Raw genomic sequence first — 23,782 nt, 5'->3', positions numbered from 1 at the left:
ATGGAAGCTAGCTCTAACCCTGCAGGGGTCACACTGAGATATCAAAGCCCTGCTCAGGGCTGCAGAAAAGGTCCAGAGCAGAGTGGTCGTGGCAGGATGCTGTTGTCACAATGTTCAGAGCTTGCGATTCCATACTTGGTCCCCTAACCCAGTTTGAAAATGACAGAAGATGGGAGTTTGAAGCGTCCCTGCCCAGCACCAGACAAGTAGGGGCTGGAGCTCTTAAAGAAATTTTTGTTCTCTGATATGGTCAGTTCTGGGACTAGGGCAGAAACCAGGGTAAGGCAGAGGCTACAGGTTGAAGGGTTTGGTGGACTCAGCTGTGAGGACCTGAGGGCGGTTCAGGCAGGTACAGGGATGGAGCTAAAAAGAAACATATGTGGAGTGATGACTTCCCAAGTATAAGGAAAGCAAAGGAAATCATCTTTGAGCACAGGAGCTGGTCTTGGCTTGGAGGAGATAAGTTCTGAATCAGACCTTAAAAGTTGTGATGCATATGCGGTGGGAGAGGGGAGGAAGGGGGGCATTGGAGAAGAGGTGAGCAGCTGAGACGGATGCAGAGAGGAGGCCCTTTGATTGAAGGAAATGATAGAAACAGTCTGGGTATACAGACAGGCATTGTGAGAATATAGAGAAAAGAGACTAAACACAAAGTGAGGGAGGAGATGATGAAAACTTTAAAATTTAAATCTAGAAGAGATGAAACTTCAAGAAAATAATATAGTCATTGTACCTGAAAGAAATACTGTTGGTGGGGGGTGGTGTGCTCTCAGTGAAGGAGGAATGACTGGATCCCTGACGTCATCTGAGCAATGATAGTAATATTCGCCATATCCATCCCTTACCATGTGTCAGGCACCATATCAATGACCTTCATCCCACCCACCCTCCCCTCTTCCAAAACCCATTGCGAAACTCTCCTAACAGTTCTACTTTACTTTTTCAATCCTCCACTCTCTTTTCCACAAAGCATTTACATTGTTCCATCTAAAATTAAAGCAGGTATGTCACTCTCCTTCTCAAAACTCCTTAGCGGCCTTTCCTCTTGGGAGAAGAAAATCACTAAAACTTAGCATAACCTATAAGATATTAAATAATTTAGCCTCTGTTTACCCCTCAAGTTTCAATTGTGCATTTATTTATATAATACCTGCTATGTCCTAGCCATGCTGTTTTTTAAAAAATTAGGGAAAACTTAAAATATACAGAGGGTATGAAGAATTTTACATTGAACACCCACCACCCATCCTAAGTGACACATCATTACATACACACCGTACAGATTCCCCCAGACCACTCCTCCTGCCTCCTCTCACACTGGAAGGAACCACTATCCTACTTCCTTATATTTTTATGTATTCCTAAGTAATATAAAATAATGTCTTCACGTGTTTTTTCTTTACATAAGTACTGCCATACTTTTTTCCGTGTTTCTTTTTCCTCTCAGTATTATGCTAATTCCTTCTCCTTCCCTTTCTGAACAATTCAGTGCTGAAGCCCATTAGGTGGGTCATAAGAAAGTGCATTGCTCTGAAAGTGAAAGGTTGGCTCCGAGAGGACAGTCAGAGGCTGAATAGGTGAGGAGGACATCACAGAAGTTTTGCAGCTCAAGTAGGGTGAGGAGAGCTTCTGTGTCAGGAAAGAAGTGGCAGCAGAGATGGGACTTTGTTTATATACATGGAGAGAATTAAGTAAATAGATTAAGGATAATAGGAGTCAAATTTCCCTGTGTTGGAGAAGGGAGGTACATGTGATTTATGTCAAGGTGGAACAGCAGAGAAGTGGGGAAAAGATAGCTTTTAAAATAAATGATGCAGGATCCATTGGTTAGCCACATGGAAAATAAATGAATTGCAATTGGTACCAAAATTGGATTCCAGTTAGACTGTAGATCTAAATGTGAAAAGTAAAACAACAAGTTTTTCAGAAAACCACATAGCAGAAATATTCATGACTTTGGAGTCACAAACACAGGACACAAATAGCACCGATAGAGTAGAAGAAGCTATTTGCAATTCCTATAACTGATAGAGAACATGTGCTTAATATAAAGAGAACTACAAATCAATACGGAAAACTCAGACAACCCAATTGAAAAATAGCCAAAAGACTTGCAGAAGCACTTTGAAATAGAGGATAACCAAGTGGGTGATAGATTAAAACATGCTCAACCACATGAGTCATCAGGAAAATGAAATTAAAACCATTACAAGATACTATTACACCTCCACGAGAATGGCTAAAGTTAAAAGGGCTGCCAAAATCCTGTCAGTGAGAATGTGCTGTAACCAGAACTCTCATGTAATACTAATGAGAGTGTAGCTAGTTTCAATTCCTTTGAAAAACTGTTTGGAAGTATCTCCTAACATTGAACATTTTCTTACTCTGTGACTCAGTAATTATTCTCCAGTTTAAAAGCACAATGCATAATATGTGTACCAAAAGATACATAAAATGATGTTGCATAAAGCAGCAATTTTTATAATATGCAAAACTGGAAATAACCCTAATGTCTATCAACAAAATAATGAATAAATAAGTCATGGCATGGTAATAACAATGGGTTAATTTACCGCAACGAAAGCAAAGGAACCATTGTGAAAGCAGAAACCTGTATGAATCTCACAAATAAAAGGCTGAGCCAAAGAAGTCAGACACAAAAGAGTACTTGCGATACCATTCCGTTCCTACTAGGTCCACAGTCAGACAGTGATCCGTGGTGTTGGAAATCAGGACGGTATTTACTTTTGGAAAAGGAAGAAGGAGGTAGTGATTGGATGTGGGCACACGGGGAGTGTCTGAAGCGCTAGTAATATTCTATTTCTTGATTTGGTTATGGGTGTGTTCACTTGGTGAGAATTCATTGAGCTGTAACTTATGCTTTGTGCATTTTCTGCACATACACTGTACAAAACTAAAAAGAAATTGAGAAAAATAATACAAATTAGAATAGGTTAACATAAATGAAAGTATTAAAATATGATTTAACAGTATAATTCCAATTCTAAAATCTTCTTTATTTAGTAATAAATTCTTATAATTGGTGCTATTTTCATTTATTGAACAAATATTTATTATCTACTAGTTGCCAGGCACACACACTGGATAAACAGAGGCCAGGAAGCTTACCTAACAGACTGCTGCTATGATGAATGCATGTACTTGTTAAACAAATATCTTGAGTACCTATCATGTGTTAAACTGGAAAAATCTTCCATTCCTTAAAGAGCAAATTTGTATTTACTTACACAATGGATCTACTCCAGAATGTTTCTCAACCTGATTAAAAGCAGAAATGTAGAACTGGAAAGTAGTAAAAGTTATGTCTTCTTTAACAAAAAGAGAAAAGTCCAATTAGTGATACATTTAATAAATATACAAAGAATCACTAATAGAGAAAATAATAGAGGAAGGCAAAAATAGAATTAAAGTGTTTTAATAATGTTTTATTACATTAATTGCATATAATTACAGCAAGTAGGCTTGCAAAATCGGGGAAAAGGTATCTCTGTAGGATAGACTTGAAAGGACAGTTAAAATTTATTTCTAATTAGCATAGTGGCTATTAAAATATTTATTTTAAATTGCTTGAAAATGTATCTTTCCTCTTGGGTAAGTAAAATTTTCACCCTGCATCCAAACTTGCGTTCACATCTACAGATTACACACTCATCCTTTGTTTATGGGTAAAACTAACATCAACAAATGACTGATTTTTATTAATGCTTGGAAAAAATATTTACTGATTTCTATCAGTCTCACCAACACCACCTAAAAGATACAACAAGTCGTGATGCCCTTCTGAGTTCGCTGTGTCAATTAGTGGTCATCAGCCCTGGCTCCACACTTTTTGAAAAATAGAGATTACTGGCCCATCCTTGATGATTCTGACTCAGGAGGACTGCAGTGGAATGCAGGTAGCATCAACACTGATTTAAATCTGTCAATTAATAAGAACTCTAAATAACAGAATCCAAATTTGTAAATTTATTACTATCTTCATTGTTACTTTCTTTGTCTGAATTTTCTCCAGTATTTCAGCAGATAGCAGGCACAAGTAAATATTTACTCAAAGAATTTCATTGAGTGCCTTTATAAGATTACTGCAAAAAATAGTAGAAAACAAAGTTTTAAAATTGAAAACAGAGATAATAAATATTTCTTAAATATCAAAATGATTTAAAGAGAAAATGAAATAAAAATAATTTTACACAATCTAAAGAAAACGTGGTAATACATAAATGTATTTAATATACCCTCACCATATAGAATGTCTTTTCCCTATTACACATGGAATTTGTGCATTAAAGACTAGCACTTTGGGAGAATAAAAGACTGTATTCACCTTTGGTAACTTTTTATTTAATCTTAATAGGTTTCCAACATAAATAAATAGATTAGATTTACTTTGTATGAAAATTATATCATCTAAAACCTTACAAAAATAGAGACTTTCCACATTAAATGATCAGATCTAATAAATGGAATTTTTAAATCTAAATATTATTTGGGGGGTGAAATTCATTCTCATTATGATGATAGTTGAACTAGTCATTAAGTAAATCTTGTTTTAGAAGTGGTTATTTTGGTAGTTGTTGGCAGTTATTGGCCAAGGAATGCCCTACAGTACTAACAGTTATGGTGTGGGAGTGATGGTAGTCGATGTTAAGATATTATTTGCATGTATCCTAACCAAGTTCCAGTGGAAGAGGTCATTAAGAATTTGCCATTTCTGTCAAGTGGGAGTGATGGTGTGACTTACTGGATTTACTATAAACACTGGTAGCATTGGTTCAGATGAATAAGCAATGGATGGCTTTGAGTAACATGTCAGTAGAAGTTATAGTGCTTATAGATTAGGGTAATAGGGTATTGAAGGGTTTAGTGAAGTTTTGCCTGTTGTACTAGTATGTGCAGTAGAAATGGTGATGTGTAGAAATGATGGTGTGACTGCAGAATCTATTGCTGTGGTGGTCTCTATTGTGAAATTTCAGTAGAAGTTATGGTATTACTACGTTTTGTTGACGTAATGTAGCTATAGACTCATTTGAAGGGATAGTGGAATCTCTAACTCATTGTGATAGTAGATTACTCAGACGATATGGCTGCATTTTCTATTAACAGGTTAGCTTGATTATGGAGATTATAAATTCAACTAAAGTCATTATGGTGTTGTGATTGGAAAGTCAGTCAAATTGGTGCCATCTGTGTTGATTTTATTTATACTTGAGGTGGTGGCAGTAAGGGTTATAGAGGATGTTTTAGTTCTTTCAGAAAACAGATTAGATTCAGTCACTGATGGAGGTAGCTATTGTGGGCAGTGTAGATTCAGGTGAAGCGCAGATAGTATTGTCTGGAAATTCTGTTAAACTGACGATAATTGTAAGAAAGATCATTTGAAATGGGAATAATACACATTTGAGTTGAGGTTGCTAATTTATGTAACTGTAGCTTCAGCTGAAGTGGAAGGGGTTGCCAATGTGGATAAAAAAAGAGTTGTACTGGTACTGTAATCTCATAATAGTAGATTTAGTAAAAGTTATATCGGTCACAGACTCAGTTAATATGAACCTGGTAGTCATGGCTATGTGTGCAATTTAAATGGTAATCGTAGATGTGGTAATTCATTCCGTTGAAAGGACACTGCTTAGAGTTATGGTGATATCTTCAGATTAAGAGAAGGGGGTAACAGTTTTGCTGGTGGGTTCAGTTAAAATGGCGGCTGGTGTGGCAGTTTCAGGTTCCACAGAACTGGTAGCGCTGGCTGTTGTGGTGGTAGTCTCACTGGTAGTGCTAGCAGTCATCGTAGTAGGTGGTTCAGTTGAAGTGCTGGCTACTGTGATGGTTGTAGATTCATAAGAAGCTGTTGTAATGGCTGTTGTGGTGGTAGCCTCAGTGGTAGTCCTGAAGGTTGGTGTGGTAGTCTGTTCAGTTGATGTGGTGGGTATTGTGGTTGTAGGTTCAGTGGAAACAGCAGTGGTAGCTATTACGGTTGTAGCCTCAGTGGGAATACTGGTAGTCATTGGGGTAGTCGGTTCAGTGAAGTGGTAGATGCTGTGGTATCTGTAGGTTCAGTGGAAGCTGCAGTAGTGGAAGCAGTGGAGGCAGCCCCAGTGGTACTGCTGGTACTTAGTGTGGTAGGCAGTTCTGTTGTAGTGGTGGCTGCTGTGGTGGTATCCTCAGTGGTACTACTGGTAGTTGGTGTGGTAGTCTGTTCAGTTGAAGTACTGGCTACGGCTGTGGTAGCCTCAGTGGTAGTGCCAGAAGTTGGTGTGGTAGTCTGTTCCGTTGAAGTGGTGGCTGTTGTGGTTGTAGCTTCAGTGGTCCTGCTGACAGTTGGTATGGTAGTCTGCTCAGTAGAAGTGGTGGCTGCTGTGGTAGTTGTAGTTTCAGTGGAAATGGTAGTGGTGGCTGTTGCAGTGGTAGCCTCAGTGGTAGTGCTGGTAGTTGGTGTGGTAGTCAGTTCTGTTGAAGTGGTGGCTGTTGCAGTGGTAGTCTCAGTGGTAGTGCTGGTAGTTGGTGTGGTAGTCAGTTCTGTTGAAGTGGTGGCTGTTGCAGTGGTAGTCTCAGTGGTACTGCTGGTAGTTGGTGTGGTAGTCTGCTCAGTTGATGTAGTGGCTATTGTGGTTGTAGGTTCAGTGGAAACAGCAATGGTAGCTATTATGGTTGTAGCCTCAGTGGGAATACTGGTAGTCATTGGGGTAGTCAGTTCAGTTGAAGTGGTAGATGCTGTGGTGTCTGTAGGTTCAGTGGAAGCTGCAGTAGTGGAAGCAGTGGAGGCAGCCCCAGTGGTACTGCTGGTACTTAGTGTGGTAGGCAGTTCTGTTGTAGTGGTGGCTGCTGTGGTGGTAGCCTCAGTGGTACTACTGGTAGTTGGTGTGGTAGTCTGTTCAGTTGAAGTACTGGCTATGGCTGTGGTAACCTCAGTGGTAGTGCCAGAAGTTGGTGTGGTAGGCAGTTCTGTTGTAGTGGTGGCTGCTGTGGTGGTATCCTCAGTGGTAGTACTGGTAGTTTGTGTGGTAGTCTGTTCGGTTGAAGTACTGGCTATTGTTGTGGTAGCCTCAGTGGTAGTGCCAGAAGTTGGTGTGGTAGTCTGTTCCGTTGAAGTGGTGGCTGTTGTGGTTGTAGCCTCAGTGGTCCTGCTGACAGTTGGTATGGTAGTCTGCTCAGTAGAAGTGGTGGCTGCTGTGGTAGTTGTAGTTTCAGTGGAAATGGTAGTGGTGGCTGTTGCAGTAGTAGCCTCAGTGGTAGTGCTGGTAGTTGGTGTGGTAGTCAGTTCTGTTGAAGTGGTGGCTGTTGCAGTGGTAGTCTCAGTGGTAGTGCTGGTAGTTGGTGTGGTAGTCTGTTCAGTTGATGTAGTGGCTATTGTGGTTGTAGATTCTGTGGGAGCAGTAGTGGTGGCTGTTGTGGTTGTAACCTCCATGGTAGGGCTGGAAGTTGGTGTGGTACTTGGTTCCATTAAAGTCGTGGTTGTTGTGGCAGCCTCAGTAGTACTGCTGGTAGTCATTGTGGTAGTTGGTTCAGTTGAAGTGATAGCTGCTGTGGTGGTTGTAGTTTCAGTTGAAATGGTAGTGGTGGCTGTTGCAGTAGTAGCCTCAGTGGGGGTGCTGGCAGTTGGTGTAGTAGTCAGTTCTGTTGAAGCGGTGGCTGCTGTGGAAGTAGCCTCAGTGGTAGGGCTGGCAGTTGGTGTGGTAGTCTGTTCAGTAGAAGTGGTGGCTGCTGTGGTAGTTGTAGTTTCAGTGGAAATGGTAGTGATGGCTGTTGCAGTAGTAGCCTCAGTGGTAGTGCTGGTAGTTGGTGTGGTAGTCAGTTCTGTTGAAGTGGTGGCTGTTGCAGTGGTAGTCTCAGTGGTAGTGCTGGTAGTTGGTGTGGTAGTCTGTTCAGTTGATGTAGTGGCTATTGTGGTTGTAGATTCTGTGGGAGCAGTAGTGGTGGCTGTTGTGGTTGTAACCTCCATGGTAGGGCTGGAAGTTGGTGTGGTACTTGGTTCCATTAAAGTCGTGGTTGTTGTGGCAGCCTCAGTAGTACTGCTGGTAGTCATTGTGGTAGTTGGTTCAGTTGAAGTGATAGCTGCTGTGGTGGTTGTAGTTTCGGTTGAAATGGTAGTGGTGGCTGTTGCAGTAGTAGCCTCAGTGGGGGTGCTGGCAGTTGGTGTAGTAGTCAGTTCTGTTGAAGTGGTGGCTGTTGTGGTTGTAGCCTCAGTGGTAGTGCTGGCAGTAGGTGTGGTAGTCTGTTCCATTGAAGTGGTGGCTGTTGTGGTTGTAGCCTCAGTGGTAGTGCTGGCAGTTGGTGTGGTAGTCTGTTCAGTTGAAGTGGTAGCTGTTGTGAGGGTAGTCTCAGTGGTAGTGCTGGAGATTGGGGTGGTAGTCTGTTCCATTGAAGTGGTGGCTGTTGTGACGGTTGTCGTTTCAGTGGAAATGGTAGTGGTGGCTGTTGCTGTAGTAGCCTCAGTGGTAGTGCTGGCAGTTGGTGTAGTAGTCTGTTCAGTTGAAGTGGTGACTGTTGTGGTTGTAGCCTCAGTGGTAGTGCTGGCAGTAGGTGTGGTACTCTGTTCCATGGAAGTGGTGGCTGTTGTGGTTGTAGCCTCAGTGGTAGTGCTGGAAGTTGGTGTAGTAGTCTGTTCAGTTGAAGTGGTGACTGTTGTGGTTGTAGCCTCAGTAGTAGTGCTGGCAGTTGGTGTAGTAGTCTGTTCAGCTGAAGTGGTGACTGTTGTGGTTGTAGCCTCAGTAGCAGTGCTGGCAGTTGGTGTGGTAGTCTGTTCAGTTGAAGTGGTAGCTGTTGTGGTGGTAGCCTCAGTGGTAGTGCTGGAGGCTGGTGTGGTAGTCTGTTCAGTTGATGTAGTGGCTATTGTGGTTGTAGATTCTGTGGGAGCAGTAGTGGTGGCTGGTGTGGTTGTAACCTCCGTGGTAGGGCTGGAAGTTGGTGTGGTACTTGGTTCCATTAAAGTTGTGGCTGTTGTGGCAGCCTCAGTAGTACTTCTGGTAGTCATTGTGGTAGTTGGTTCAGTTGAAGCGATAGCTGCTGTGGTGATTGTAGTGTCAGTGGAAATGGTAGTGGTGGCTGTTGCAGTAGTAGCCTCAGTGGGGGTGCTGGCAGTTGGTGTAGTAGTCAGTTCAGTTGAAGCGGTGGCTGCTGTGGTTATAGCCTCAGTGGTAGGGCTGGCAGTTGGTGTAGCAATCTGTTCAGTTGAAGTGCTAGGTGTTGTGGTGGTAGCCTCAGTGGTAGTGCTGGAGGTTGGGGTGGTAGTCTGTTCCATTGAAGTGGTAGCTGTTGTGGTGGTTGTCGTTTCGGTGGAAATGGTAGTGGTGGCTGTTGCAGTAGTAGCCTCAGTGGGGGTGCTGGCAGTTGGTGTAGTAGTCAGTTCAGTTGAAGCGGTGGCTGCTGTGGTTATAGCCTCAGTGGTAGGGCTGGCAGTTGGTGTAGCAATCTGTTCAGTTGAAGTGCTAGGTGTTGTGGTGGTAGCCTCAGTGGTAGTGCTGGAGGTTGGGGTGGTAGTCTGTTCCATTGAAGTGGTAGCTGTTGTGGTGGTTGTCGTTTCGGTGGAAATGGTAGTGGTGGCTGTTGCAGTAGTAGCCTCCGTGGTAGTGCTGGTAGTTGGTGTGGTAGTCTGTTCCATAGAAGTGGTGGCTGTTGTGGTTGTAGCATCAATGGTAGTGCTGGCAGTAGGTGTGGTAGTCTGTTCCATGGAAGTGGTGACTGTTGTGGTTGTAGCCTCAGTGGTAGTGCTGGCAGTTGGTGTGGTAGTCTGTTCAGTTGAAGTGGTACGTGTTGTGGTGGTAGCCTCAGTGGTGGTGCTGAAGGTTGGGGTGGTAGTCTGTTCCGTTGAAGTGGTGGCTGTTGCGGTGGTTGTAGTTTTGGTGGAAATGGTAGTGGTGGCTGTTGCTGTAGCAGCCTCAGTGGTAGTGCTGCTAGTTGGTGTGGTAGTCTGTTCCATAGAAGTGATGGCTGTTGTGGTAGTAGCCTCAGTGGTAGTGCTGGCAGTTGGTGTAGTAGTCTGTTCTGTTGAAGTGGTAACTGGTGTGGTTGTAGCCTCAGTGGTACTGCTGACAGTTGGTATGGTAGTCTGCTCAGTAGAAATGGTGGCTGTTGTGGTTGTAGCCTCAGTGGTAGGGCTGGTAGTTGGTGTTGTAGTCTGTTCAGTTGATGTAGTGGCTATTGTGGTTGTAGATTCTGTGGGAGCAGTAGTGGTGGCTGTTGTGGTTGTAACCTCCGTGGTAGGGCTAGAAGTTGGTGTGGTACTAGGTTCCATTAAAGTCGTGGTTGTTGTGGCCTCAGTAGTACTGCTGGTAGTCATTGTGGTAGTTGGTTCAGTTGAAGTGATGGCTGCTGTGGTGGTTGTAGTTTTGGTGGAAATGGTAGTGGTGGCTGTTGCAGTAGTAGCCTCAGTGGTAGTGCTGGCAGTTGGTGTGGTAGTCTGTTCCATTGAAGTGGTGGCTGTTGTGGTTGTAGCCGCAGTGGTAGTGCTGGCAGTTGGTGTGGTAGTCTGTTCAGTTGAAGTGGTCGGTGTTGTGGTGGTAGCCTCAGTGGTAGAGCTGGCAGTTGGGGTGGTAGTCTGTTCTGTTGAAGTGCTGGCTCTTGTGGTGGTTGTAGTTTCGGTGGAAATGGTAGTGGTGGCTGCTGCTGTAGAACTCGTAGATGAGGTTGGTCCGGTTGTAGATGAGGTTGTCTCTTGGTTTTGTGGAAGTTGGATAACAATGGTCCCCTTATTATTTTTCCCACTATACACCAGACTCACTATGAGTACTCCAATTGCTGTTGTTATCAGACAGGCTAAGAGGCAAGCCAGGAAGATTTTCCACAAAGACCAGTCCCTGAAGAAATTTCTTGTCACCTGGAAAAAATTAAATAAAATTACTGAATATGAAACCAAGTGTTTTAAGAAAAATTAATGCCATTGATAATCCTCTTTATATAGAGATTAATTCATTGAAAGAATATATAAACACAAAAAGCTATCTTAATTGGACATAATAATCAATATTGACTCATATTTCAGTTTTCATTTAGGAAAGACCGGTCCTTGTACTGTCTTTAATATAAGAAGAAAAAAATTTCCCCCGACCTTTCATGCTTTCTTTTCCTGTGTCTATATTCAAATTAAAAAAAAATAACAAATGTCTTCTGAGAAACTCTTTACTCCTGCCCCTATCTAAAGAAATATCTATACTTGTGTGGATGAGTGCTGCCTACATTCATGTAAGGGACCCAAAAGATCACCTGATTAAATTTTCCTTCTCTTCTGGCCTGTCAACTATCAGAAATTTGGCTGCTTTGGAGCCCTCCATTTTAACTACATAATCAATTGCTTATCAAATTCTCTAGCTTGTTTTTCATACAGGTTTGTATTTGGCCATATGAAATTAGAGTCTGAAAACATTGATTGAAAGCCAGCTTCTGCGGCCACCAGCTACTTTCACTGGGTAAGATACTTACCTCTTTGATCCTATTCTTTCATCCATAAAAACCTATGTGATAAGATTAGGTTTAATGGCAGTAAAACTACTTTGTAAATTCTAAAGAGATATATACACAGTCATGCAGCACTTGACAACCTTTCGGTCAATGACAGACTGCATATGTGACGGTGGACCCATAAGATTACTACCATATAGTGTAAGAGGGTAGTAAGCTATACCTCCTAAGTGTGTGTAAGCACCTTCTATGATGTCCACAGAATGATGGAAATTGTCTAACACAGTTCTCAGAACATATCCTCATTGTTAAATGATGCATAACTGTCAACAGAAAATGTATTATTGTAAAGGAAACATCGCACCGTGTAAAACACGTAAGTCTGGAGAGCAGGGTCTTGAATTGAAACCCTATACCATTAATATTCTAAGTTTCTTAACTTGTCTAATTCACAACTTGCCTTATATCAAAAGTGGGAATAATAATATCTACTTCAAAGTTTTGTTGAGAAAATTAGAATGAGAAATATGCTCCATAATTAGAATTTTGAAGAAGACAGGGCACTGTAGAAGCTAAGAGCATAGGCACTCGAGTCTAACAGGTCTAGGTTTAAATTTTAACTCCACTTTTCACCAGATGAATGATGACGTTTGGACGTTTGCATTATCTTGCAAAGCCTCAATCCCGCACATGGATAATGTCACCTATTTCATAGGGTTGCTGTAAAGACTAAATAAGAAAACAGCATGGGTAACATTTTCCTATCATTTACTAAGTATCCAAAAAAAATTTGACTTCACTAATTAACTCATTATTACCCCTTTTCTTATCACTGAAAACAGATTACTAAAAGAAACAAACATAGGGCAGATGTCTTTGGAGCATGTAGAGTCGCTCTTAAATGTCCCCAAATATGGAACACTGTCTTGACTAATAAACCCCAGTTTGGGTGTAGAGAGTGGCACCCTCTAGGCAATCAGGGGCAGTGCAGGGCCATTAGGTAGCAAGGCCAAGGGAATTCGGGGCACCAGCTAAGAAAGCCCAAAGACAAATGGCACCTCCTGCCCCATGTCATCTAGGCCTGAGACAGAAGTCAAAAGGGATGGAGAAGAAGGACCATACTCACATCTCGGATATGGGAGGCAATTCCCTTCGTTTTTTGTTTGAATATTTACAAAAAGAAGCAAGATTAATAGAAACTCATCTTAACCTGACCCCAGACATGTGCTCCAATGCTATCACTGCTTGCTAACTAGTTGTGTGAACTCTTATAAACATTCTAAAATTCCTAGACCACATTGTCTTCTATCTATGGCTAAGTCAAAGCATGCAAAATAACTTTCAGTCTCTGAGTGGTCTGGTTAGTTTGAGGTCATCAGAGGCAGATTCTCTAAATAATTCCTATCTATCAAAAATATTCTCCCACAATGTCTCTTGACATAAAGAATTTATCCTCTCTTACTGACAGGATCTCTCCAAACTGTCTCTATAGAAAGATTAATCAGAGGGGTGTAATCCAGAGCTAGAAGCCTTGAACCAAACTGCCAAGCACCACCAGCAACCAGTCAAAACCAAGTTTTCACCTTGGGGGAAGATCAGATAGCAGACCCTATAGTGAAGAAAACGGAATAAGAAGAAATAGGGCCAGGAGTACAGGAAATCTGCTTCTGGGCACCAAACTGAGGTGGTACAAAGCGATTTCTATGTCAAGGTTGAAAATACACAAGGTCAGAACCAGGAGGGCTAACAGAAGGCCCACAATTTGGCTCAGAGGCAGGAAGGGAAGGAGAGTGAGGCGGGTCACCCAGACTGCGTCCCGCGGCCTTAAGACATGACTTTATCTTCCATGGAGGAAAAGGTTACAATGTCATTCACTGCCAATGCATTTGCCATGGTCACCTACTTAGTCTTACAAAACAAGGGAGCCTAAAACTTTGTTTATTTTCTTTGACCCTTATATATTTTCTCTAAACTCTGTATACATTTTTGTCTTTTCGTCAAGATCATTAACTCCTTAAATGAAGAGCTCCATAAATCTACCTCACATGTATTCCCATTCAATGACTTGATGTGTTCAAAGGATGCTGCAGATTTTCAAAAGAACAATGTTAATATCTATTCATTGAAATGTTTTTCCTGCAAAATATTAGATCAAGAGCATTTCCATGCGGATTACTTCATAACTCAGAGAAACAGTGTTGCCCCAAACATTACCTGACCATGTTGGAATTCTCTATTTGGAAATTCTGAGTGTCCAAGGGTCCCTGTGTTTGTGCAGACACCAGTTAAATTCACACCAACATCACCAGTTGCATCAGTTGATGTTGGAAACCAACATGCTGAACTACGAGCTTCATGGTTTCTTGGGTTCAGAAATGGCTGTACATAAAAAAGAATGGGAAAAAAATAAGAAGGTATTGTATTTGATGTCTAAAGTAATATAATTCTGACAAATATAAATCAGATTGTGACATATTATGGCATATTGATCAAATAAGATCACTTGAAAGCTGACTGAAGAAATAAATGAAAATGTTCATTATATTTCTTCTCAAATCAAGGAAAAATCGGAGCCGGCCCTGTGACCAAGTGGTTAAGTTCACATGCTCCACTTCGGTGGCCCAGGGTTCGTCAGTTCAGATCCTGGGCGCAGACGTGCACACTGCTCGTCAGGTCATGCTGTGGCAGCATTCCACATAGAAGAATTAGAACTACTTACAACTAGGATATGCAACTATGTACTGGGGCTTTGGGGAGAAAAAAAAAGAGGAAGATTGGCAATAGATGTTAGATCAGGGTCAACCTTCTTTATCAAAAAAAAAATAAGCTTAAAAAATAAAAAGGACAAGCTTTGAGAACCTAGTTTAAGTTCTCTGGTTTAAAAAACAAAACAAGAAAATCTAGTTAGATCATCAAAAGTTACATTTAATTATTTTATATAATTATTGATGTTAAAAATCCAGAAATAGGCATTATCTTTTATCTTCATCCTATTTAGTGCATTTGTTAAATATCATTATGTTGCAAGCTGGTGTAGGGAGATCATGTTAAAAAAAAGTCCAAAAATGAAAATTCTACAGACAGTAAGGCTTATCAAGAACAACCCTTTTGAGTTATGTTTAAAATAAGAAAACCGAGATCTAAAGAAGTGAAGAGAGATTTGGATAGAGTAAAATGCAGCAGGCCACTTCTCACATGCAATAAATTGATTGATTAATTAATAGAAGAACTTTGAAAGAAATAAAAATGGGATTATTTAAAATGTAGAAAAGGAAAGAACTTTTCTAAAGTGACCTAAGCATCATGGGCTATTTTCTTTCCTGGGGCATTCATTGATTCTGATTATGAGGTTCTGACTACCAAAGGGAGTCAGCAAAACGCTTGGTGTTCATGTGAGGCTGGTAGGACAAACTGGCAAACGGAGGAGCCTCAATCACAAGACGTTTGTAATGTTCTGGGATTGCTCAGGAGGCTAGAGGCTTGAGGTGGAAAGGCAGACTAAGCCTCCAACAGTACCGTAGTGATTAGGAGATGAAATCCTGCGAGAGGAAAGGGACTTACCACACAAACACGAGACTGATTCCTTCCTCAGGATATTTGTCAGATTTTGAGGCTGCCTGGCATAGGAAGCTAAAGAGTTGACCTTGAAACCTCTGAAGGTCAACTGTTCAAGAACATGGGTACAAAGATTCTGAACAAAATCATAATAAATTAAATCCAAAAATATATTAAAAAGTTAAAAAATCATGACCAAGTGAGATCTACCCCAGAAATGCAAGTTAGGTTCACACTCAAAACAGTTAATGGAATTCACCACATTAACAAGAATAAAGGAGAAATGGCAGTGAAAAACAAAAAAATATGTTAACGTATCAAAAGACGCAGAAAGAGTTTTGTCAAAATTCAACAACCATTTATGATAAAATTTCTCAGCAAACTAGTAATAGATGCAATTTTCCATAGTCTGATACCCATAAAACCTAAAGTGGACATCATAAGTAATGGCGAAATATTTCATGCTTTCCCCACAAATGTGGGAAGAACACAAAATGTTCACTTTCATTCCACATTAGATTGGAGCTGGTCAGTACAGATTAGCCAGTACATTAAGCCAAGAAAAAAAAAAATGAAAGTTTTGAAATTTGAAAAAAAAAAAGAACGACATGATTGTCCTCACAGAAAATCCAAAAGAATCTACAAACAAAATATTAGAATAAATAAATTAATTAATGAGGCCCCTGGATACAAGGTAAATATATAAAAATCAATTGGATTTCTATATAAAAGCAAAAAACATTTGAAACTGAACTTAATATACCACTTAAAACAACACAAAAATCATCTGGGAATAAATCTAAAAAGAGATGTACAGGCATACCTTGTTTTAAGACACTTCGCTTTATCACACTTCACAGATAATGCATTTTTTTCCAAGACCCTCTAACAGCAAAAGAAGGCTTAGATGATGGCTAGCACTTTTTTGGCAATAAAGTATTTTTTAATTAAGATATGTACATTGTTTTTTTAGACAAGTCTGTTGCACACATAATAGACTACAGTATAGTGTAAACATAACTTTTATATGCACTGGGAAAAAATTCATGTGACTGACTTCATTGCAATATTCGCTTTATTGCAGTGGTCTGGAACCGAACCTGCAATGTCACTGAGGTGATCAAAGTCAACAGCAACAATGATAAGTCATGTTGATAACAGGTACTGTTGATATGATATGATGAGAATGGCACTTTGCCTTTGTGGTTTTCCCCAGAAAAACCCATAGCCCCAGTCTAATCATGAAAAAAAATCAGACCAACCCCAATTGAGGGAAATTCTACAAAATGGCTGACCAGTACTCCTCAAAACTATCCAGGTCATCAAAAACGAGGAAAGTCTGAGAAACTGTCACAGCCAGCGGAACTCTAATGACTCATGATGATGAAATGTAATTTGGTATCTGGGGTGGGATCCTGGAATAGAAAGGGGCATTAGGTAAAAACTAAGAAAGTCTTGGGGCTGGCCCCCTGGCCAAGTGGTTGGGTTCGCACGCTCCGCTGCGGGCAGCCCAGTGTTTCGTTGGTTCGGATCCTGGGCGCGGACATGGCGTTGTTCGTCGGACCTCGCTGGGGCAGCGTCCCGCGTGCCACGGCTAGAGGAACCCACAACGAAGAATACACAACTATGTACCGGGGGGCTTTGGGGAGAAAAACGAAAAAATAAAATCTTTAAAAAAAAAAAAAAACTAAGAAAGTCTGAATAAATTATGGGGTTTAGTTAATAATGATGTATCAGTATTGGTTCTTTAATTGTAACAAATGTACTATGTTAATAACAGGGGAAACTTGGAGCTGGTGTTTGGGAACTCTCTGTAGACGTTTGCAATTTTCCAAAAGTCTAAAACTATTTTTAGACTTAAAAGTTTTTCAAACTAATAACAAAGTTACGTTATTCAGGTTATAGAGCCCAGGATTCTAATAAGACCACTGCATGTCTGTCTACGCTAACTAAAATTCCCCACACCAGAATGGGTCCTGTGGCCTTAGCATTATTAATACCAACTACACAGTACCCTGAAAGCACTATGGAAGACAAGTCATTTAGCAATCGCTCAACGTGCATTTTCTTGTCTCTTTTTGGAGTTTTTTGCTGTTATGGATCTTGTGCTTCCTTGGTGAGGCAGAACAGATTTGTTTGAATTTGACAAAATAGGTACAGATAAATATGATAAGGACTAGAAGCTGGAAAATGTTTGGGTACAACCATATTCACCACAGTCTCTATAGGGTGGAGAGCACAAAGGAGAAAGAGAATGGTGTTGGGAAGATACAAACAAAAGACTTCAACTATAATTTCTAATGGTTTCTTTCTTAAACTTGGTGTTTGGAACATGCATGCCTATTATATTATTCTTTAAATCTTTTAAATACATCTTCAAATTTAAAAAGAAAATGAATTAAAAGGGTGGGTTCAAATAAGAAACGTTTAGGGGGTTAGCTTTTTCTTGAAGTGGGGTTAAAAGAAAAATAATCCCAGACACAGTTTTAAGAAAAAGGAGAGTAATCTGTGTCACATACTCGTGGGAGTGTAAATTGTTACACGTAAATTTCTTACAGCTGAAAAATATTATGTAGAATTATCTAGAATTTTTTCCCTCATAGAACAGTAAGAGTATTATTTAAATATACTCTCTCTTGATTATATTGATTAAATACTCAATCCTAAATGGTTATGAAAAAGGCTATTGACATTGCTAGTTCAATTAATCTCTAAATTCTATTAAAACAATCAAACTAAATATGTGTATAGACACAGTCATTGAGCAACTATAACTAAGAATAAAAGGGAGTATAATTGTGATTAAATATAGTCAAGAAGGAATACACTTGGGCATGAAGTATTAGTCAAAGTCTATTTTTCTAAAGGTACAATATCATGCCAAAGAAATAAAGAGAATAACCATGCAGTGATACCGAATAAGAGAAGATATGCTACACAAAGGCCCTTTAACAAATTTCCACCTGTTTTTAAGCAGGCAACATTGAGAAAATCACAAAGATTTATATTTTATAAAAGCTTTGTATTTCTGTGTATTATTACTATTACTATTCTCCAGCTATTCAGTTTGCTTGTGAGTGATGAATTTGGACATTTTTTGAACTTTTGTAATTAAATAAAACTTCACTGGCCAGAATTGAATATATTTAAAAGAAGGAAGATGGTGGGTGTCTACACTGAGAGTGAAGAACCCATGATGCCAGAGCTTTGGGAGTAGTACAATCATGTACCGCATCATGACGTTTCGGTCAATGACAGACCGCATATACAACAGTGGTCCCATAAGATTAGCACCATATTGCCTGGGCGAGTAGTGGGCTACATAATCTACATCTGAGTAAGTACACTCTATGATGTTCATACAACAATGAAATTGCCTCACCTCACATCTCAGAATGTATCCCTGTCTTTAAGCAACGCGTGACTGTCTAATTCTGACTGTCTTGGTTTCCTCTATTAATAAAAGTGAAGTCTCTAAAGTCAAAATTTTGAGCAGGTGGGGAGCCATGAAGTATAGTTAATTAGCTCTTGGTAGAAGCCAATAATCTCCACTATATACATCTAATGTGCACTACTATGTTCATAGAATAAAATTTTAAATTCTCTGCTCATAACTTAAAAGATATTAATGTACCACTTCATATTTCCTATGAGAGAAAAACAAACATGTATTTTCCTTTTTTATATGGCCTTCAATGCTACTTTAATCCATTGGTGAAAATGGCTCCCAATGGGAAAAAAAAATATTTCCCTGCCATTATGTCCAAATATCCAAATGTAAAATGAAATAGGCAGCCAGTCCAGTGATCAAGACAAGTGCCCTTTATTTGAAAACTCTCAGCATTGTCTAGAAAAATCTCCAAATGGCTAATTCCTTACTAAAGGAACTTTTTTATCTGAGTATCCTGACACTGCAAAGACACGGTGACAGAGCTGCAAGGTTAGGACCACGGAGAACATCTTCAGGGGAAAGGGGTGCTGAGCTAGAATCAAGGGAAAAATTTCTTTGCCTTGTAACTTCCTTGTTAATGCATGAGGACAAAAATGTTTTTCCTCATAAAATGCAATTGTCCATTCAAACTTATACTGATTTCTTTCAGCATATTTCCATTTCTGTTTCCAATATCAGGGGCTCTAGTCCGACATGCACAGTTACATAAAATGCAATCATAAAACCTACAGTGGTGAACTGTTTCTTCTAAAAACATAAACAATAGTCAAATAATACTGTACCTAATTGAACTCTAATATTTCACCTGAATATAATTCTTACCGAAAAAGAAATTCCTAAGTAGTTAAACAGAGGCCAATCTAAAGGATTTGCTAGACAATTTCTCCCTAGCCCTAAGACTTCACTTACAAAATTATCTTCTGACTTTGAAAAACATGTAGAAATCTCTGGGTTCTGAAAAATCTATACATTATACTAAAAATCTAGGCTGTTCACACAAAAATCTATGTATGTCAAATTTGAAAAACATGATTTTCTCATGTAATCAAATGCAGATTTGTTGGCTCATGCTTAAATTATAACTGTAGAGTATTATTTGAACAGATTATTAAGTTGTTACCCAAAAAATTGCTAATGCCTCATAATAGTGAATACTAAAAGAAATTTCTCAATTATGCATGTACTGATATGCAGAAAAAGATAGTAGTTTTCTAATTAATAAATAGTAATAGAATAGCTAAAAATTGACTTCCATGTAAACTTTGATTAAGAATTCCTTTTGGGGAAGAACACTGTTGTAATTTAAAAATGTTAGAGTCGTATAAATTTTGAAAACAAGACTGAGCTATTGGAACATAAGATGGTGGTGCCACCAATACTCACCGGCTGGTTTCCAGAGGGTTCAATATTCACAACATATTTCCCATGTTTTCTGTCCATTCTGGAGCTGCAAGATCACCAGCTTAACTCCAGAAACATTTTTCATCCTGTTCATTGCCCTTTATACCTGCAACCTTGAAAAATAATTGAGTTGATTAATACTAAATCTACTATGAGACATCGGTGCCGGTGTGGATTAGACTAAATAATAAATAATTATTCTTCATATGGGATCCACCTTAAAGGAAGAAGTAGGGTGTTAAGCAATTACGTAAGGACACAAGAAAATCAATCCTACCTCCGAGATTGCATTCTCAATCTCCTCCTCCAGGCAGCCTGCCTAGTAGAAGGAAACTGCAATCGTACAATTCTTCCTTCTCTCTCCTATCACATCATTTCACAGAACCCATCCTTCTGACTTCGAGAGCAGCCCAAGACAGAATTCTGAAATCAGAGAACATTGCTATTGCTTCTTCACTAAGCAGACATGACCGTCTCTCCCCTCTTATTGGCATCAATGTTTAGGCACTCAGGACCCACTCACTGCTCATCAGGTCTTGACCTTCTCGGGTTCCTCCCCAGCTCTAAAACTTCCAATCTATTCTCTCTGCTTTTGGAAAAAATTCATCTAATTTGGCTTATACTTCCTCAAGCCCAAATCCAACACAGTTAGTTAATCTGATGAACAAATCTCTGTGAATGTATTCACCAGGGTCCCTTTGTCATCCCTTTTTCTGGAATCTACTTGGCATGGTTACCCAGAAACCTACTTCTGATTTTGCTTACAATTTAGTAACAGGGCACCCGGGCAGGCTGGGCTCTTCCAACTTCTGCAAATTATACTCGAAAGAAAAGGACTTTTTCCTTATCTGCAGAAATATCTTTGGCAGGATCTAAAAGAAAATTGGCAAGAGTTAAGAAATAATTTTTAACCTCCGAAATGAAAAGTTAGCAATTGGCTCCCAACACATGTATCCAGGGAATCCCAAATAAAATTGCTACAGAAAGTCATTTGCCAAGAATGGTTCTCACATAACCTAAAAGCCTAAAAATATCTCTTCAGTAGCAAATAATCCATACGTAAGATCTTGCAAATGAAGCAACAATGACTTTTGATCTTTTGTTGAAAATGTCTCCTGTACCACTTCTTATCTGCCCAGATATCTGTCAGGTTTCAAAGATAAGAATTACCTGATAAGAGAGCTGCAAGAAGTCTGAGAGATCTTGTAGTTCAGCCTTGCCATTTTTAGGTTGAGGAAATTTGGGTCCAGAGAGGAGAAGTGATAAACCAGTTGTATGGTGGAAGCTTGTTTCCTTCCAGTGTAACACCCTCTCCATAACTAGCATAATAGTGACTTCGTAGAAAGATGGACAGCCTAATACGAAATCGGTCAAGTGTCCTTTTGAAAACAAAGTGAAACAAAGATCTCAAAGACTTAGAGTTGGAAAGGATCCTAGATGAGATGCCTGCTACATACCTGGAGCCATCTGAAACTTACTGAACCAGACTTTCAGGGGCAGGATCTGGGAGTCTAACTTTTTGGCCAAATGTCAAGTAATCTTTATTCAAACAATGTTTGAGAAATATTTTACGAATCAATGATTCCAAGGATGGTCATGGAGTGTCTTCAAAACTTTAGGAAAAAAATGATCTGTGTGAAGAAATCTCAATTTTCCTTAACTAAAAAATAGGTAAGTTTTTAAATTGCTTATTCATTCAACAAGCATTATTGAGTCTCTGCTGTACCCAAGCATTGTGCAAGGTGTTGAGTGCTCAATGGTGAATTAAAGAGTGAAGATTCCTGCTCTCCTGAAGTACAGTAAAACATATATTGATTATGTATTAAAACATTTTTTTGATCATTAGTAAAGTTCCCTTACAATGCATTCTTTAGCTAAAAGTTTCCATTGGAATCCATGAAAGCAAAGTAAAATGGCCCTGGGGCCTACAGAACATAAAAGATGTGAAAAAGTGAGACAAGGGATTTATTCTAAGGAGGAGTAAGACAATGCTTTACCCCTCTGGGCTGAAACTCAGTCAATGAAACTGTGGCTTCTGGGACTGGATAAGTAGAGTGATCTGTAATTTATCACTGTAAACCAAAATACTTTTGAAAGCAAAGGAAGCTGTATGAATAATTTAATTTCACAGAAACAACACTAACCCATGCAAACCAGGACATGTGGTCACTTAGCTTTAAGGAACCCGTGAGAGTTAGAAGATTCACTAGCAGTAACCACGCCCACTGGATAAGCCAACAAATTTAAAAATCAATTTAATATCTCTAGGGAACACATATTTCAGTTGGATAGAATATATATTTTACTTGAGCTTTTAAAAAGTCTAATATGGCACCCTGGTGCTAAGACACACATATTTATATCTTGCACTGGAGTTCCGTAACCATTGAGTAGGTGAAATTCCCCAATGTGTATCATTAAGTCACCGACAAAATAATACCAGAGTCCCACCCTCGCTGTCATTAATTGATTAACTGTTGCGAGTGCCAAAGCAAGAACGAACAAGTAAATTACCATGTACTTAAATTTTCTCTATTTTTTCCAAAGAACCCTTTTTGAGCATTCATTACATCACAGACCAACAGCCAGAGTAAAGCACATGTAGATTATTACAATGTGCAAAGAAATACAGGTAACTCTCATTGGTATGTTGACCATCTCCTAGAAAAGCCCTTTGACATCTGCGGAATTTTAAGCCAAAAGAGTTTGGAAGTCTATATTAATTGAGAGTGATTGACAGTCTGTTAACAACTGGTCTTTTTATTTTAGCCAAAAGAATGCAGCGTCTGTTAATATGTCATTGTTATAAAATGAACCACACTGTCATCTTAAAGATTACAACAAAATTAATTTGTTGATCAAGTTACCCACTTCAAACACTTCCATAGATGAAATGTCACCATGATCTGATACTAATCAAAACACCATTGTACTTCTGCTTTGGTCTTTCAGTGTGACGGGAGCAAATCTGACAGCTCCAGCTCTCTAATCTTCAGCGATTTTTTTAGGCCAGGACATTATTATAGGTATCATGTTGTGTTGAATGATAAAAATGGCAACCAGACAGATAGATACCAGATTTCAAAGGGTTCAGTAGAGTATTTAGATTTGTGTTTCCTATTAAGTTAAATTGATAAGGTAATCATTCAAAATTCATAGAAATTATAAAAGAACTTTTAAAGTGTCAAGTCAAAATCAAACCAATGCAATGATATGCAAAAAAGGATCAAGTGGGAGAGTGAAAACCTAAATCTCTCTGCAAATTTCTTCTACAATCCACCCCTCTTGCCCCTCCCAACAAAAAACAACAACTTCAATAAATGATGGGGTTATTTTTCCTTCACGTTAGGAGAAGGCTGCAGGAGGGCAGTTCAGATATGGATGAGAGGTAAGAAAACAAAAGTTTCATCTCCTGTTTCAGAACATCACTGGGGCACACTAAATGGGTGCTGCTCCACGCCTGAGTGGCTTCTGACTCAGCTGCATCCTGTCATTAATATTATGGACAGTTCTTGTGGAGGGGTGCCTCTTCCAGTGCACGCCACACTGATCATATCTAATCCTGCTAATACCTTCCTGAATTAAGTATCATTACTCCATTTTCCTGATGAAATACCAAAGCATTTAGTGAGACTTTATGAGTCCTAAGATAAGTTTGCAGCTCCCCATTCATTCACCCAAGAAGTGGTTATTAAATACTGATTATATTCACTGTGTCACATTAGATGCTGAGAGAAATTGGGAATGGAGGACGGGGACAGATATTTAGAAATTTCATCTTTCATGGATAGAAAAAAAATCAAAACACAGCTAGAGACTCTGGTGACACGCCTCAGGATGTATCAAGGCAGCATAGCTGTTGACTGGCAGCAAGAAAGGAGTGGTGCTAACACCTGGAGCAGATTTACCCACTAGGGAGAGGATGCTGGCATTTAGACGCGAATTATATCACAGGCTTAGAAA

General features: G+C 39.6%; 2 protein-coding genes across 2 annotated transcripts in view; both read right to left on the bottom strand.

Moving 5' to 3' along the window:
* Positions 1-2,787, bottom strand: part of DYNAP (dynactin associated protein) — a 46,664-nt gene extending 43,877 nt beyond the window's left edge. The window contains exon 1 of the mRNA XM_014727811.3: positions 2,678-2,787. The gene's annotated coding sequence lies outside the window, so the exon portion shown is untranslated. The remainder of the gene's footprint in view (positions 1-2,677) is intronic.
* A 3,232-nt stretch (positions 2,788-6,019) lies between these two features.
* On the bottom strand, positions 6,020-19,858 carry LOC111774837 (mucin-2-like). Its single transcript, XM_070221204.1, has 3 exons — positions 19,802-19,858; positions 13,627-13,791; positions 6,020-10,831 (listed from the first exon to the last, which is right to left on the bottom strand). The coding sequence occupies exons 1-3, from the start codon at positions 19,856-19,858 to the stop codon at positions 6,020-6,022; spliced, it is 5,034 nt and encodes a 1,677-aa protein (XP_070077305.1).
* Between the last annotated feature and the right edge of the window lie 3,924 nt (positions 19,859-23,782).

The sequence above is a fragment of the Equus caballus genome, chromosome 8 (assembly GCF_041296265.1).
Source record: "Equus caballus isolate H_3958 breed thoroughbred chromosome 8, TB-T2T, whole genome shotgun sequence".
NCBI classification, from domain to species: domain Eukaryota; kingdom Metazoa; phylum Chordata; class Mammalia; order Perissodactyla; family Equidae; genus Equus; species Equus caballus.
The sequence above is the reverse complement of the archived record's forward strand: the minus strand, read 5'-3'. Positions and strand labels throughout refer to the sequence as shown.

Bases quoted from the DNA above. Each gene is read 5' to 3' on its own strand.
- LOC111774837 (XM_070221204.1), bottom strand. From the start codon at position 19,858: ATGGACAGAAAACATGGGAAATATGTTGTGAATATTGAACCCTCTGGA. The intron at 13,792-19,801 runs GTGAGTATTGGT...TTTTATGTACAG, and splicing joins AACCCTCTGGAAACCAGCCG to CCATTTCTGAACCCAAGAAA. The intron at 10,832-13,626 runs GTAATGTTTGGG...AATTTTTTCCAG, and splicing joins GAGAATTCCAACATGGTCAG to GTGACAAGAAATTTCTTCAG.